Raw genomic sequence first — 14,146 nt, 5'->3', positions numbered from 1 at the left:
GTTATCTAAAATTTTAAAATAGCATGTACATAATAATATTGTGAATTTTGTTTTAAAAGATAACATGCATAAATCAGACAATAAAGTGAAAAGAGAAATAAACAAACCTGGATGAATGTAATTCTGCTATATATTAGCTGTGTGGCTGATCTTTGCTAAGTCTCTACTTTCCTCATGCATGAAATGGAGGTAAAAAACCTACTTTACAGTTAGGAACTCAAATAATGGCACAGTTATTATTATTACTACTGCTATAGTTATTATATTATTGAATTATTACTATATATATATGTTATTATATGTTACTATTATAATGGTAGCAGCATTTTAAAAAGCAGCCTACTATAGGGAAAGAACACTGGAATCAGAGGGTAAGATGTAACTAAATCTCACTTGTGCCACTGCCTAGTTTTCTAGCCACAGACTCCTCCCTTCTTTAATCTGTCAAGTAGGGGACAGAATTAGATGATCTGTAAGCTCTCTTTATAGCTATAACATTTTGGGACTCAAAATAAAAGTCATCTGACTGAAGGAAAAAAAAAAGGATAACATGGTTAACAAAATTACTGTACCTAATTCAGAATCATCAACTATTTGAAAGTTTAAGTTCTAAGAGAAGTGATTTTTAAAAATCTTTAACCTAATATTAAGTAGACCTTCCAAAATAAGTGACTAGTTGAAAACAGCATGCATGGATACATTTGTTCATTTGTTCACCAATCACCTATTAGACACTTCACCCTGTACAAGGCACTAGAAATACAAAAATGTTTAATTAAGACATGGTACCTATACTCAAGAAGTTCAAATTCTAGTGGAAAACAAATTTAAACAAGTCACTACTTCAGCACACCAAAGGAACTAACAGAGAATTCACAAGCTGCTATGAGAACAAAGAGGCTCCTCAACTCTGCCCAGGGACTAGCACTTAAGAAAAATTTCCTGAAGCACTGGTACCTACACCAAGTCTTATGAAGAACTAGATGGGTACAATGTCTTGGCTTCAGAAGGATGCAAAGACTAAAATAATAATGGAGAGTTGTCTTTTTATTTTGTACAAACCTAGTTCTCTTCAATTAGTAAGGGTTAAAGAAATAAAAGTGGTTTATATACAAGCCGTGGAAGGATCATGCCTTTAAAAAATATTTTATCTTTAGCCCTTAACCAAGTGTTATTAAAGGTACTTAACTCATGTTAAGTGATGTTTTTGTGAATGGATAAATAAAATACTGAGCAAATAGTTATATATTCTAACATTCATATTCTCTAAATTTCACAAGCTCTATCTCTTATTGGACTCACACTGATTTTGTTATTTTGTACCCTTATTTTTCAGTAGTTAAGATAAAATAAACTTGTTTTTTTTTCTAAACTTCCAAAAAAAACAGTAGTTTATATACTGACCTCAGGATCCTACTGGCAAAAGGCTTGATAGTAAACCATTTAGAATATTAAAAGTATAGGTATCTCTGTGCTCTCTACAGAAAGATCCTTAAATTCAAAATGAAATTTTAACTCTGGAAATTACAGGCAGAAATAACTCTTAAAATCTACCTTCAGATATATAAAACTTATCTTAGAGAGGTTGGCAACCATCAGAATCAAAGAAGTGAAGACAAGAATATGGAGACATCCTCTTAAACTATGACATAAGAACACAGAGATATCTTTATCTCTTTGTCTTCTTCCCAAGACGAAATGAAATGATTCTATCATTAGGTTCAACTAAGGCTCTCCAGTACTCTAGCCTGAGTTCAAGTCTCTATTATCAAAACACAGTTCGACTCCTCTCAGATGTCTTTCTGCCACTTCACAGTAACTCATTCTCTCGTTCACCCAGTCTTGACACCTCACTTGTCTCTCATTCTCTTCTCTACATCTCCTTTACCTAGGCAATCACCAAGATTTCTTTTAAGATTTTCTTTATTTATTTGACAGAGAGAGTAGACTTCTTAGAGATTTTTCCTTACAAGAGTTTCTGCATACTGCTCCATTTATAGCTCATTTCCACACCAGTCTTCGTTCTGATTATCTAATGTGAGGTCTATTGGAACAGTCCCTTAGCCAGTGTTCTAGCCTCTATCTTGTCTCTTCTCTCTGCTGTGCCTACTGTGTATCGATTTCACATCGTTCTTCATACTCTCTTTACCCAAATAGGGTAGGTACTCTAGGACTAACATGTTGTCCATGATGATGTTTTTCAGCCTGTGCTCTGCAGACACATTTCACTGCTCTACCAACAAAGCAGCTCCCTTTTTATCTGTTTGAGACAGGACATATGCTACAAGAGATATCACCGGGAAAAAGCATTCTGCAGCTAAAAACAAAATTAGTACAAAGGCACTGGCCTACAGAATCAATTCTGCAGAATGTCCAGTCTAGCTTTGTTGTGGCAACTCAGTCTTCTGACTCTATGAACTATGCTTCTGAGCAAGAGCTGCCTCTTTTTAATTTTCTTCTTTTTATTAATGAATTCCTTTATTCAAGTAATATTTATTGAAAACCCAAGATCTACCAAGCACTATAAATCGATAAAAAAACAAATATCAATGTTCATAAAATCTACAGCCAGATGAGATAGACTGGCAATGACAATGAAGTGTGCTAAATTCTCTCAAGGGAAAAAAATTCTACACGTTAACAGGGGAAGTAAGAACCCTCTCCAATCCTGAGGTTCATAAAGTGTAAAAGAATGAAGAGCCTCTAGTTGAGAGGGCTATAGGGAATGATCCAGCCACCTCAGGGGAAAAAACCAAGTTTAATTAAAGCAAGAATATAAAAGAAATATTAAAAAGATGAAGGATAAAGAGGAATTTGCTAATCCTGGACAGAATTTCACAGGGCACAGTGGAAAAAGGCTTGAGAGGTAAAGAAATGATAGAAGGCTAAGTTGCAGAGAAGATGTCCAATCAAGATAAATGATGTAAGAACTTGTGTCTTGAGTAGAGATCCAAGAAAGCAGACATATACAGAATCATAGGTTTAATGGGTTACAAGGCTACAAGCAAATTAGTTACAAAGGTAAGCCAGATAGATGATAAGGATAGACAGCAATCTAGCTCATCAGGATTCACCTGTAGCACAGATAGACAGCTTTTCTCATCTGCATAAGGAGGTTATGTGGTGGATAAGGAGACCTCTGTCTATCTGTAAGCAGCCATTTGTAACCTGGACTGATACTATGTATTCAAGTGAAAGAAGTTCCAGACTTGAGGCTTCAGACATACAGCTCCAGACTCCTGACAGCCTATGTTTCATGAGGCTTCCTAAGGCTGAACAATAGGACATTTTCTTAGTATCCCATTCAGAGCCTTGCGGAGTTCTTGTGTACACAGTATATATTTAATAAATATTCTGGATGTAACAAAGAATGTCCTTCATGGTTACAAAAGTACCCCCAAATTATCCTTAATGACCTACAAATTTACCTGAAGCTAGACTGCTGGAATTTAATTTCCAAATCTGACACTTACTAGCCGTGACCCTGGGCAAATTAATTAACCTAAATGTGCCTCAATTTCCTTATCTATAAAACAGTGATGATAATAAGAACACCCGCCTCAAAGGGTTTTGTGAGAACTTAATGACTTAAAAGATCCAAACATAAGCAGTAACCTCTTCGACATAAGCCACAGTTACTTCTTTCAAGACAAATCTCCAAAGCAAGTGAAACAAAAGCAAAAAAAAACTTTGGGGACTTCATCAAGATAAAAAGCTTCTGCACAGAAAACGAAATAGTCAACAAAACTAGGAGGCAGGCCACGGAATGAGAGAAGATATTTGCAAATGACATTACAGATAAAGAGCGGAAATCCAAGATCTATTAAGAACTTTTTAAACTCAATACTCAAAAAACAAATAACCCAGTCAAAAAATGGGTAGAAGACATGAACAGACAGTTCTCCAAAGAAGACATACAAATGGCTAATAGAAACATGAAAAAATGCTCAACATCACTAGCCATCAGGGAAATACAAATCAAAACCACAATGAGCTACCACCTTACACTGATAAGAATGGCAAAAATTAACACAACAAGAAACAACAAGTGTTGGTGAGGATGTGAAGAAAGAGGAACCCTCTTACATGGTTGGTGGGAATGCAAGCTGGTGCAGCCACTCCAGGAAACAGTATGGACATTCCTCAAGATGTTAAGAATAGAGCTACCCTATGACCCAGCAATTATACTACTAGATATTTACCCCAAAGATACATATGCAGGGGCGCCTGGGTGGCTCAGTGGGTTAAGCCGCTGCCTTCGGCTCAGGTCATGATCTCAGGGTCTTCGGATCGAGTCCCGCATCGGGCTCTCTGCTCAGCAGGGAGCCTGTTCCCTCTCTCTCTCTGCCTGCCTCTCCATCTACTTGTGATTTCTCTCTGTCAAATAAATAAATAAAATCTTAAAAAAAAAGAAAAAAAAAAGATACATATGCAGTAAAAAGAAGGGATACCTGCACCCCAATGTTCATAGCAGCAAAGTCCACAACAGCCAAACTGTGGAAGGAGCTGAGATGCCCTTCAACAGATGAATGGATGAAGAAGATATACACAATGAAATATTATTCAGCCATCAGAAAGGATGAATACCCACCATTTGCATCGACATGGGTGGAAATGGAGGGGATTATGCCAAGTGAAGTAAGTCAAGCAGAGAAAGACAATTATCATATGGTTACACTCATATGTGGAACATAAGCAATAGCACAGAGGACCATAGGAGAAGGGAGGGAATCCGAACGGGGAGAAATCAGAGAGGGAGATGAACCGTGAGAAACTAGGGACCCAGGGAAACAAACTAAGGGTTTCAGAGGGGAGGGTGTAAGAGGATGGGGTTAACAGGGTGGTGGGTATTAAGGAGGGCACATGCTGTGATGAGCACTGAGTTTTATACATAACTAATGAATCACTGAACACTACATCAAAAACTAATGATATACTACACGGTGGCTAACTGAACATAAAACAAAAACAAAAAAAAAACAAAAACCCACAGACATGCCAAGTGTTTAAAACAATGCCTGGGAAGCGCCTGGGTGGTTCAGTCAGTTAAGTTTGGCTCAGGTTATGACCTCAGGGTCCTGGAATGGAGCCCCACATCGCATAGGGCTCTCCGCCCAGGGGGAGCCTGTTTCTCCTTCTCCTGCTACCCCTGCTTGTGCTCGCTCACTGTCCCTGTCAAATATATAAATAAAATCTTTTAAAAAATCCCAAAACAATGCCTGGCACACAGAAAGCCCCATCCTGAGGCATTATGTTCAAAGAACATGAAATCAATTAGCTTTGTGAAACCTCGTGCACCATACAGCACAATCAACACATTACCTATTACTTCAAACTTCAATTATCACTTATGGCTGGTCTATGAAGGTATTGCTTACCTGGATCAAAATTATCACCAAATATTCTCTTGGCAGGAATCTTCAGGGCCATAGCAGGAAATTGTTTCTTTAACTAGAATTTTAAAAAAATACCATTATACGAACTTAACTGGTTATACATGTACCAAAACAAATTACAATCTGATTTTCAAGAAAATCCGTAAGGCATACTTTTAAGGACATCATGATCAAATAAATACAATATTAAATTATACCAATAAAATAACATTAGCTTGTCTAATCATCCTATTTTGTCCCAATAGAACACTTAGTATCTTTGTGATACTGGATAAGTTACTTAACATCTCTGTGTTTCAGTTTTCTTGTTTGTAAAATGGAAATAATTTTAGAGCTTAGTTAAGAATCTGGAGTAAAGCTCTGAATACGTGTTACTCACCATTTATTACCTCAAGAGAAGTTGTGATCTTTGCATTCTTTCTAAATGATCAGACTTAACAATTGTTTTTAAGAAAGTGGTGAATTTTGTTTTCCAGTAGCCTCTGCTCTAGCCTACCCCTTATTAAAATTTTAATACATCTGCTTATCAGATTTGCTTATCCCAGGACAAAGAACAATGTGGCCCTGAAGACATTAAATTTGGGGCAGTAAAGTCATTAAAATGGGTTAAGGCTTATTTTTATTATAAGCTTCATGTCAAAAAACTACACACACACACACTCACTCTCTCTCTCTCTCTCTCTCTCTCTCTCTCTCTACATACCCAACTACCGAAATGTCAGGAAATACAAAGAATGGAAGAATATTAATCACTCTACACCATGAGTATGCAGTCAGCAACATTCGGACTGAAAAACCTGTAGACAAATGACCCTGCTTTTTCAACAAAGAACTGTAAAGGAAAGAAAAGAGAGGTGGAGGGGGAGACTTCGTGACATAAAGACACTTCATAGATTTATTAACCAGTCATATAAACACTGACTGAATATTAGATATTAAAATGTTGTTGTTCATTATTTTCACATGTGATTACTAATTGTGTGTGTGTGTGTGTGTGCATTTTGAAAGAACTTTTATCTTTTTAGAGATGTATACTAAAATATTTACAGATGAAATGATACGAAGTCTAAAATTTGCTTCAAAATTATAGTGGGCTGGCTAGGGAAAGAGATGAAACAAGAATGGCCGTGTATCTGGACCTACAGCAGCTGGCTGGCACGTTATATTATTTTCTGTATTTATGCTATTCTACTTCTGTATGTGTGCCATAATTTCTACAATTTAAAATGCAGGGGCACCTGGGTGGCTCAGTGGTTTAAAGCCTCTGCCTTCGGCTCTCAGGTCATGATCCTAGGGTCCTGGGATTAAGCCCCGCATTGGGCTCTCTGCTCCGCAGGAAGCCTGCTTCCTCCTCTCTCTCTGCCTGACTCTCTGCCTACTTGTGATCTCTCTCTGTCAAATAAATAAATAAAAAAAAATTTTAAATGCAAACTACAATCATAAAAATACATTTCTATGGACAAAATGTTTATAGAATGGATATTTTACTTTTTGTTTTTTTCTTTTACTCTAAAGGGAGCACAGGGAAAGAATTTGTGTTTTCAAACTTAGGGATGGGGAACCTGGGTGGCTCAGTGAGTTGGGCTTCTGTCTTCAGCTCAGGTCAGGGTCTCAGGGCCCTGGGATCGAGCCCTGTGTCGGGCTCTCTGCTCAGCGGAGAGCCTGCTTCCCCCCCCCTCCCTCTGCCTGCCTCTCTGCCTACTTGTCTTTTCTCCCTCTGTGTCAAATAAATAAATAAACAAAAATCTTTTTAAAAAAACAACTTAGGGAAATCCAGGCCAGACTGAACCTCACTTCTATGGTTTCAAGGAACACAACTGACATGATTCCTGTGTTTTGCTTTGCCACCCTCACTGCAGGATGCACAGAATTTGGAGTTACAGAAAAACAGGCAGACAGAGAAAATGGAGAAGTAAGAAAAAGATGAAAAAAGGAAGAGAAATACAGGAAAAAAGAGGGAGAAGGATAATAAAAACTCAACTAGATTTGAGGAAAAATTTCTGCAGAAAGCTTAAGATGGGATGTTTGATGGAATAAGGAAATGAAAGTGATCACGGTGGGGGAGAGTACCCCAAACAAATCATTCACTTCTTCTTTATATTTAAAGCTATTCAAATAATAACACCCTAAACTAATTAATCTCTAGCTATTTATTTATAGAAAGTGAGGGGTGGGGAGGCAGGGAGGGATACAGGAAAAGAGAGAAGCAAACTCCCTGCTGTGAGGCTTGATCTCAGGACCCTGGGTATCATGACCTGAGCTGAAGGCAGACATTTAATCAACTAAGATATCCAGGCACCCCAGACATCCATAATCTCTAGTTACTTAAATCATGAAACCACCATGACATGAGGATGGCTCTTCACTCAGGCAAGATTTCCACACTGCTGAGTTTTTAGGCCACATCCCTTACATTCCTCCTTCTTATAAACAATTCTACAGAAGGAAACACGTTTAGAAGGTAAATCTGACTCATATAATCATTTAAGCAAATACAGAAAGAACCTCGGATTTTCAGTTATTCGTAGTTCACTGGAAAAAACCTGATCTTATTTCTCTAAGAAGTTCATATAAACTATCTATATGTGCATATGTTTGTTAAAGTACCATCATGATAGCTATGGTCAAATCTGTACAATCCTCAAAAAATGCCGATCATTTACATAACGGTATCCAAGAATTTCAAACAGAGCTGGCAATTCAACCCTCACCCAGTCTCCAATATAAACTATTTTTTAATGTAATTTTTAAAAAATTTCTCAACATTATGGGGTACCTGGGTGGTTCAGTCAATAAAGTATCTGACCCTTGATCTCAGCTCAAGTCTTGATCTTGGGGTCATGAGTTTGAGCACTGCCTTGGGCTCTAAACTCCATGTGGAGCCTACTTAAAAATAAAATAAAAAAATAAAAAAATAAAAATGATTAACATTACAGAAGATAGCCTCATGTACAAATTGTTTTTGGACATTATTTTGTTTCAAAAGTGTGACTTCACTTACAGTAAAAAAAAAGACTGCCTCGATAGCCTCTAATTAAGCAATTAAAAAATATAGAGAGAGAGAGTTCGGTTACATATGTATTAAGGAAAATTTTAAAAACAGAAGAAAACACAGTAAAAATACTACAGTTACCTCTGAGTAGCAACATAGGAGGGGTGATTTTTAAGTTTAAACACTTAATTTCCTCCACATTCCAGATTTTCTAGAATACATATTAATTTTACACAGGGAAAAATGCCATTTAAAAACTTAAGTATTACTTTTTAATTCAATTTAATTTAATTCAATTCAATTTTAACTAGCAAAACATTTGAATACTATTTCAAAGAAAAACACAGTGAAATACTAAATAGAAATGAATTGGAAAGGGCACCTGGGTGGCTTAGTTGGTTAAGCGTTTGCCTTTGGCTCAGGTCATGATGCTGGAGTCCTGGGATTGAGCCCCATCAGACTCCCTGCTTGGCAGGGAGCTGCTTCTCTCTCAGCCTATCACCCACTCATGTGTGTGCATGCAAGCGCGCGCTCTCTCTCTCTTTCTCTCTCTCTCTCTAGTAGATAAATAAAATCTTAAAAAAAAAAAAAAAGAGTCAGAAGCCTTACTTTCGTGACTTAACAAAACATGGAATGTTGTACAGCTAGTCACTGGATTCATTCAGGCCCATTTAGGAAGTTAGTTATCTCTTAACTGAGATATGTTTAACTTTCTCCATATTTAAAGATTTTACAAATGGTAAGTCACACACTTCTGCATCTATTTAATTCTACTTTTTTAAAATCAAGAGACAGCGTTAAAAAATTTGAAAAAAATTACCTTCTGAATATGAAACAATTTTTTCTGAAGGATGCCTGGTAATCTACCATTTATTAAATAATGACATAAAGAGATTCCTATTTATTCTTAGGGCAGAGAAAAATTGAAATTTGGGATTTAAAGCATAACTGCTTTTTTCCTTAATTGAAGCAAAGCTCGGAATCCAGAGCTGTCTTAATAATGTGAGGTCTACAATGACCAACACAGGTGGTGTTCTTTGGCCTCCTAGGTGTGTATGACTAATACTCTACAATGGACAATAATACACAAGCACTGGTCTCTGCATTGATCTGGCCTGATGTGTTAGAATGACCATGGTGCTCCTGCTTCCTCCTTTAAAATAGTATTTAATATCTAAATTTTGAATATATAAAAATAGTTTATATTAATTTAAATAATTAATGATCCCTTAGACATCACCCCCCCCACCTACCAGTAACTGTCAGAACTTAAAAAAGCCCATATTCATTTTAGTTGTGTTGGCTACTTAAAATCTGGAACCAAAGACTTAACTCCGGCCAAAAATGCAACTATAAAAGGAAGGTAAGCTTATGACAAACTTTCAGACCTAAATCTAGTTGCTGGGCAATTTAACCAGAAACAAAACGACGATAAAAAACTATTAGTGAGGCAGTAGAAAGAATTTATTTCTAATATTCTGATATTAACTGTATTTTAAGCTGCACATATAATTTTCACATCTTTAAGAGTTTACTCAAAAATTCTCAACAATCCTCTCTCCACCCTTTTTTGTAGAAATTCCAAAGTTAGGATGCTTCTGAAGAATCTCTTACCCTTTTCTGCTTATCTGTTTGAGAAGGAATATTATTTAATCAAAGAAATCTCTCTTGGGGCCCCTGGGTGGCTCAGTTGGTTATGTGTCTGCCTTTAGCTCAGGTCATGTCTCAGGGTCCTGAGACTAAATCCCACATCAAATTCCCTGCTCAGCAGGGAGGCTATTTCTCCCTCTTCCTCTGTCCCCTTGCATCTCTCTCTCTCTCAAATAAATAAATAAATACATAAATAAAATCTTAAAAAAAAAATCTCTCTCATTTGTAAGTTTTCTTAGGTGTTTTACTTCATTACATATTTTTTAAGTTTTATTTATTTAAATACTCTCTATACTTAATATGGGGCTTGCACTCACAACCCTAAGATCAAGAGTTCCACACTCTTCCAACTGAGCCAGCAAGGAACCCTCAGGTATTTTGTGTTAAAAAAATCCCGGGGCACCTGGGTGGCTCAGTGGGTTAAGCTTCTGCCTTCGGCTCAGGTCATGATCTCACGGTGTTGGGATCAAGCCCCACATCAGGCTCTCTGCTCAGTGGGGAGCCTGCTTCTCCCTCTCTCTGCCTGACTCTCTGCCTACTTGTGATCTCTGTCTGTCAAATAAATAAATAAATTTGTTTTAAGATTTTATTTATTTATTTGATAGAGAGAGACACACAAAGCAAAAGAGGAAACTCAAGCAGGGGGAGTGGGAGAGGGAGAAGCAGTCCTCGTGAGCAGGCAGCCCAATGCAGGGCTCGATTCCAGGACTCTGGGATCATGACCTGAGCCGAAGGCAGACGCTTAACGACTGAGCCACCCAGGCACCCCAATAAATAAAATCTTTAAAACAAACAAATTTCCCGCAGACTGACATTTACTTACAGTATTGTAAAGCTTATCAAACTCTGCATATCTCCTGAAGACAAACCACTCACTCCTGCCCATTGAGACCAGAACTTTATAAACCTGTGGAAATAAAAAATAGCATTAACAAAACTTGATTGCAAAAAAAAATTCATTAGCTATTTAATAGGTGAATCGCCCATTTTTATACTCATGAAACTGATATTAGACATCCATGTTTATGCATGATTCTCTAAAATACACAAGTATACTGGCTAAAAGACTCACTTAGTCTTCTTGAAAGGAGATATTTTATTTTATTTATTTTTTAGGAGATATTTTATTTTTAAAATGTTATGAAATATTTCTACCACAGTGAACACCTGTGAATTCATTCAGATGTCTGAATTCTAACATTTGCCATTCTTGTTTCAGACCCTTTCCCCCAAGATTACAACATTATAGATTCAATTGATGCTATTCTCCTCTCTTCTTCCCCGGCAGTAACCATTATCTTGAAATTATAAAGTATTTTCCAAAGTGATGTGTGGCACACAGTAAAGACTCAGCTAAAAGTTCTCCTTCTAGGTCATCTTGTACACAGCATTTTTCAAACGAGGAATTATCCTCAGACTTCCTACTACTATCTTACCTGTGTTTAATAATCATATATAAATATATATAACTTCATATAACCAGAGTCAACAACCCTCTGAAGTAAGCAGAACAAATACTATAACCCTTACTATATACGTTAGAAATTATGGCTCAAAAAAGTTTAATAATTTGCCCAAATTCACAGACTTATGAGACTAAAATGCAAACCTTTTAGCCCTTTATATACCAGAGCCAGTATCAAATCATCAACCATTATAATACAGAATTAATTCTGATAATTCATCCCATCCCATTCTCTCAGAGTATAATTCAACATCATAATGTACAGAGGATGGTTTGGGACTCTAAAGATCTGTTTCATTTCTTTTTTTTCTTTCTTTTTAAAAGATTAATTTGAGAGAGAAAGCGAGAAAGAAGCATGAGGGGTGGGAAGGGCAGAGGGAAATGAAGAGAGTCTTAAACAGACTCCACACTGAGCAGAGAGCCTGACACAGGGCTTGATCCCGGAACCCTGAGATCATGACCTGACCTGAAACCAAGAGTCGGACACTTAACCAAGTATGCCACCCAGATGCCCCATGTGTCATTTCTAAAGAGAAAATTAACAAGAACCAAGGTGTTTGAGGAAAAGCTCAATGATGAATAACTTGGGTTATGAATTAAAGAGAGGAATTACTTTGGAGTTTACAATACAGCAGTCCACAGTCTTTTAGACAACTTGGAGTAAACAAGGTTTATTTTAGAACATGGGCATACAAATATGTATAAACTATCCTCTCCCATAAAAGATTGAAAGCTATGCTCACAAGTTCATAGATAATGCTCTGAGGACAGCACCTCTCCAAGACTGCATGTGATTAGAACGAGAATTCTGTAGCACTCTGTAAGATATGGTCACATTAGCAAGAGCACAGTTAGAAGGGTCCCAGGTTGCAAACCACATTCCTCTGTGAGAGAGAGGATAAGATGCCACATGGAAGGTGAAACAAAGTCCTTGGTATCAATCACTGGAGTTAAGTGATGGATTACTTAGACTGAGAGAAAAAGGGCACCCAGGCACCTACATGAGCTACATACATCTGGTGGTGGGTGGTAACATGGCTCTTCTGGGCTTAACCAAGAAGGCATCAAGTGGTCTTAGAGGAAGCTGTTGGATGTAAGACACCAGATTTATTTGTAAGATGATACAGCTCACAAGGAGAGAAGAGGGAAGTAGAGGATAAAGAACCTGGTTAAGGGGCCGCTGAAGCTATGGTGTTTCTAAGACCAGATTACAGATTTAACTCATGGAGCACTCAGGATCAGACAGGACTGCTAGCAAAGAATCAGAAACTTAGGTTTAGATGATTGCAAGCTTCTTGAATTAGTTATGCTGGCTTCCTAGTATGGTAAGGTGGTTTCCCATGGTTACCCAAGGACAGCCAAGACTAGAAGCCACAAATAGGCTCCAGGCAGAAGCAGCCCTGCTTCAGATAAAGCCCCATGAAGTTACCAATCAGCCGTATGACTTATGAACAAGGGCTTATTTTTTTTTTAAAGATTTTTATTTATTTGAGAGAAGGAGAAAGCAGAGAAAGAGAAAGCCTAATTCAGGGCTCCATCCCAGGACCTCGGGATCACGACCTGAGCCAAAGGCAGACACTTAAGTGACGGAACCACCAAGGTGCCCTAAACAAGGGCCTTTTAAGTGAATTGAAATAAAACACCAACAGGTAACAACAAACTCTTCAAATTTTAAAAAACACTTTCATTTGCAAAAGATGCACAAGAATTCACAGATAGCAGTACGATACTTATTACAATATAAAATTATTATTATTATTATTTTTAGTATTTCCTTACTGCCTTTTACCACCAGAAAGTGAGTTCCTTGAGAGCCAGGGCTGTTATCATTCTTGCTACCTACCATACCCCCAGTGCCTAGAACAGCATCTAGCAGGCCCCAAAACCTCAATGACAATTTGTTGAATGGATAAATAATCTAAGTATAATTTGAACTTGGTTTAAATTAAGACATCCTAGAAGATAATGCATTTCTCTGTTGGAAGCTTCACAGCATAGATCTATATAAAAGACATGAGAACTAGAGTATAAAAATATTATCAAATAGCAAATAACACAACCTCTGCTTTCATTCCCAAGTATGACACAGGCATCTGGGACCCACTGAGGCTCAACACAGAGTCTGCGTTGGATGAGGTAGGGTCTATCCGTGTTGACTAGAACGGAGGTTCTTGAGGATTGCCCTGTAGTGATCAGCAACTAATATGTGAACTCAGTACTACTCTTCATTCAACATCAATTCAACAAATACTTCTAAAATATCCAACTCTGTTCTGGGTACAGATAAAGCAACAGTGAAGAAGTTCTTATTTCAAAGGATCTTGCTAGTAGTCTAGTCTAGTCATAAATAAACACAAAATATATCAAGTAGTGATAACTGCTAATAAAAAATTAAAGAGGGTAGGGGCACATGGGTGGCTCAGTCATTAAGCATCTGCCTTCAGCTCAGGTCATGATCCCAGGGTCCTGGGATCGAGCCCTACATCAGGCTCTCTGCTTGGCAGGAAGCCTGATTCTCCCTCTTTCTGCCTGTGTTCCCTCTCTTGCTGTGTCTCTCTCTGTCAAAAAAATAAAATCTTAAAAAAAAAAAAAAAAAAAAAAAGCTAAATAGGGTAGAGGCACCTGGGTAGCTCAGTTGGGTAA

The 14,146-nt window shown here is 37.4% G+C and overlaps 1 protein-coding gene across 5 annotated transcripts in view; it reads right to left on the bottom strand.

Annotated features, from left to right (window-relative positions):
* SGK3 (serum/glucocorticoid regulated kinase family member 3) overlaps positions 1 to 14,146 on the bottom strand; it is a 145,477-nt gene that overhangs the window by 51,706 nt on the left and 79,625 nt on the right. For 3 of the 5 annotated variants that reach the window (XM_032315597.1, XM_032315598.1, XM_032315596.1), the window contains exons 3-4: positions 10,862 to 10,945; positions 5,379 to 5,451 (exon numbers count right to left, since the gene is read on the bottom strand). In XM_032315597.1, coding sequence (XP_032171488.1) covers positions 5,379 to 5,451; positions 10,862 to 10,945 — 157 coding nt within the window. Of the gene's footprint in view, positions 1 to 3,074; positions 3,267 to 5,378; positions 5,452 to 10,861; positions 10,946 to 14,146 lie in introns of those variants that run through there. The other 2 variants (XM_032315599.1, XM_032315600.1) reach the window with 2 other exon arrangements.

Source organism: Mustela erminea, chromosome 16 (assembly GCF_009829155.1).
Source record: "Mustela erminea isolate mMusErm1 chromosome 16, mMusErm1.Pri, whole genome shotgun sequence".
NCBI lineage: Eukaryota > Metazoa > Chordata > Mammalia > Carnivora > Mustelidae > Mustela > Mustela erminea.
The sequence above is the reverse complement of the archived record's forward strand: the minus strand, read 5'-3'. Positions and strand labels throughout refer to the sequence as shown.